A 3,344-nucleotide genomic window follows, 5' to 3' on the forward strand; every position below is an offset into this window, starting at 1 on the left:
GGTTGCTGTGAGCTGTGATGCCATAGCACTCTACCCAGGGTGACAGCTTGAGGTTCTGTCTAAAAAAAAAAAAAAAAATTTCAGATGGCTATAGCTCACCTATTTGTTACATAATCTTTTGGCTAAAAGTAACATTTAAACACCACTGCCTGTCTTCTGTCGAGAAAGGTGAGGTGTATGGTTCTTAGGTAGTAGGTCTTGTATGACACTCTATGTCTGGGATAAGAATGCAAAATTATAAATTTATCCAACTGTCTGTGAAGATTTAAAAAGATCAATGTAATATACGTATTATTCACAAAAGAATTTCTCAGCATCCCAAATCAAAGAAAAGAGGATTTAAAAAAAAAAAATCTTTAGGTCAGGTGATTCATGACTGTAGTCCCAGCACTTTCAGAGGCCAAGGCAGGAGGATCGTTTGAGGCAAGGAATTGGAGTTATCAGTGAGCTGTTATCACACCACCACTCTCCAGACTAGGTGACAGAGCAAGAAAGATCCTATCTCAAAACAGCTGTAACCCAGATTGTGCTGGCACAAGTGTGTTTGAATCCTGCTGATCTTCCCCAGGGACCCAGGACTCCCAGACTCTCTCGGGGCAAGGCCAGCACTTCACATTTTTTTTCTCTGCTGCACACTGTTAGAATAAGAGTCGTCTTAGGACACATAATAAATACACAAATACTAACAAAAGCTGATTAGCAAAAAAGAAAAAAAGGTCCGTGTACACTTTTCAAATATCAGACACCACAGAGAATCAAAAAGTCCTCACAAAATCAGCATGTGTCCTGCAGGTTGGACACCCCCTAGTCTATGTGGATGGGAACAGGGGCCCACTAGCCTCTAAGCCAGAGTTTTTCCACAGAACTTAGACCCTAGAATTTGGAGATGAAATTCGAGATAGGAAGGGTATAGGACTAGATTTATAATCTGTTAGGGGAAAAAAAAAAGGTAACAGGACAAAGCCCAGAATGGCTGTGCCTCATGCTGCACCTGCCTAACAGACCTCAGCATGCTTCATCCTCGGGAAGTGCTCTGAGGCTCACCAGAAGCATGCAGGGGACTGGGCTCTACTTCCCATTCTTATGCACAGGTGAAAAAGAACTGACCCCTCTGCAAGAAACACCCTAATGTCAGTTCTCAGAAGTGAGTCATATGGGGGCTCCTCCCCTAAGTGGGGGGGGGCATGCTGCTCACTTCACTCTAGGAGGTGGGGAACTCACCCCCCCACCCCACACTCAGGCGCCATCCTGCAGCCTCCATGGGGTCCTCACTGGAGCCTGCGGGCAGGGCAAGGATTCCCCTCTCTACTCTGAAGAGGAAGGCACAGGAGACTGCAGGGAGCTGAGAGGGCAGAGCTGAAATACAGGACCTTCTCTCATACCCCCAGGACACTTCTTAAAGAAGACTTTATATAGTTAATGCAAAACAAATGCCTCTAAAATGAAATCAGACACTGAGAAAACGATTTTGCTTCCTTCCTTCAAAGTGATATGAAGAAAGATGAATCATTTCATGTGGTCTATGGATTGAAAATTACTGACCTCTTGTTCCCGCTGAAAAATAACAACTCTGCCGCCCTTGTCTCCCGTTGCCAGAAGATCTCCAGAGTAATTAAATTCAACGGTTGAAATGATGTCAGCTGTCAATAAAATACAGAACAGTTTACCAGACTATGTTTTGGGAGGACTCACTATATCATTAAAACAGAAAGGATGAAAAGAAATATACACACTTTCTCCACAAATACAGACAGTTTTCATGGCAAGCTTGTTATTCCAAGTGGCCACTGTTGGTTCTGGTGCAGACCCTCCCAGCACACGTGGGCTCACCCCACTGGGCCAACCCTGGTCCCTGCTGCACCAGAGTTTATCAAGACTGGGCTGTTCTCATAAGGATCAAATGCAGAAATTTTAAAAGGATATATGAGAAAAAAAATGGCCCTGGAAGAACGTTGCCTAATTTTATAACACATGTCTAATGTTAACTTTTAAATTAAATCTGATTCTTTTTTTTTGCAGTTTTTGGCCAGGGCCAGGTTTGAACCCACCACCTCTGGCATATGGGGCAGGCACCCTACTCCTTTGAGCCATAGGCACTGCCCATGATTCTTATATAATAGGAATAAAAATGTTTTAATATTCTATGCAACAACTTCTGTTGGCTTCTGCGCAAGACAGAATTTTAGAGCCAGCTGTGGCCATGTGCCTATTGTCCCAGCTACTCAGGAGGCTGAGGCAAGAGAATCCTTTGGGGCCATTAGTTTGAATTCAGCCTGGGTGACATGGTGAGATCCTGTCTTTTAAAAAAACCAAAGGAAGAAAAAGGAAAAAAGAAATATAGACAGTACAATTTCTACTTCACGGTCTGGATAAAGTTACTCCCACTTATAAGGATGACATCAGTACCAAGTGAAAAACCTGAGATTTCTGACACCATAACACAGAGACACCTGGGCACTGGCTCCCTGGAGGTGAAGACCATTGGGGAGGAGGAATGATCAGAACAGGCGTGCGCCAGGCCCTTGGGTGCACTGAGACTGCCCCTCTGGTCTCCAGCGGATGCATCTGGATTACAGACAGTAGCTAATAAACCAGGAAAAGCATCCAGGTCTGTGACTTAAACAAAGTCCTTATATTGCTAAGGAAAGGTTTCATGATGGGTTCTGGAGGAAGGTGGTTTCTCTGAAGCTCAGCAGTGGCATCTAACGGAGGTCAGGTGTGGCCTCGGTGTGGCCTGAGGGGCAGCTGGAGCTGTCCTAACACAGCTGGACGTTCACTTTGGTCAGCAGTGCCAGCAAGCCTCAGGAAGGTTGGATCACTGCAAACTCGCCCCCTGGGCACCACTCCCAAGGGCAGACAGGGTGACTGCTGCATACCCACGGTACCATTACAGTCAGAAGTTTGCTAAACAATTACTGTAAATAACTGACTTACAGATGAGAAATGGACCCCAGCTATGAAGCTACTTGAGAACACTCCCAAAGTGGCTACACAAGAGTGTAATGCTCAGAGGCCTGCACAGAGGTTTTATCCACACAGCTGTTAATGAACGACGTCTGCCAGCAACCTGCAGGACCCAGCACCTGGAGGATGTGCTCCTGGCTCTGACCTTGCTTGCAACCTCCCACCTGAGTCCCATGGCCTGGGATTTTTCTCATTTAAAAAATGTTCAGGCTCGGCGCCTGTGGCTCAAGCAGCTAAGGCGCCAGCCACATACACCTAAGGTGGTAGGTTCGAATCCCCAGCCCGGGCCCACCAAACAACGATGGCTGCAACCAAAAAATGGCCAGGCGTTGTGGCGGGCGCCTGTGGTCCCAGCTACTTGGGAGGCTGAGGCAGGAGGC

The 3,344-nt window shown here is 46.3% G+C and overlaps 1 protein-coding gene across 5 annotated transcripts in view; it reads right to left on the reverse strand.

Moving 5' to 3' along the window:
* The window catches only part of PPP2R2D (protein phosphatase 2 regulatory subunit Bdelta), a 55,996-nt gene that overhangs the window by 23,557 nt on the left and 29,095 nt on the right, over nt 1–3,344 (reverse strand). For all 5 annotated transcript variants that reach the window (XM_003794055.3, XM_023515621.1, XM_012807794.2 and 2 more), the window contains one exon: nt 1,543–1,640. In XM_003794055.3, the coding sequence (XP_003794103.1) occupies nt 1,543–1,640 (98 nt within the window). The remainder of the gene's footprint in view (nt 1–1,542; nt 1,641–3,344) is intronic.

Source organism: Otolemur garnettii, unplaced genomic scaffold (genome assembly GCF_000181295.1).
Source record: "Otolemur garnettii isolate 467f Iridium unplaced genomic scaffold, OtoGar3 scaffold00075, whole genome shotgun sequence".
Lineage (NCBI taxonomy): Eukaryota > Metazoa > Chordata > Mammalia > Primates > Galagidae > Otolemur > Otolemur garnettii.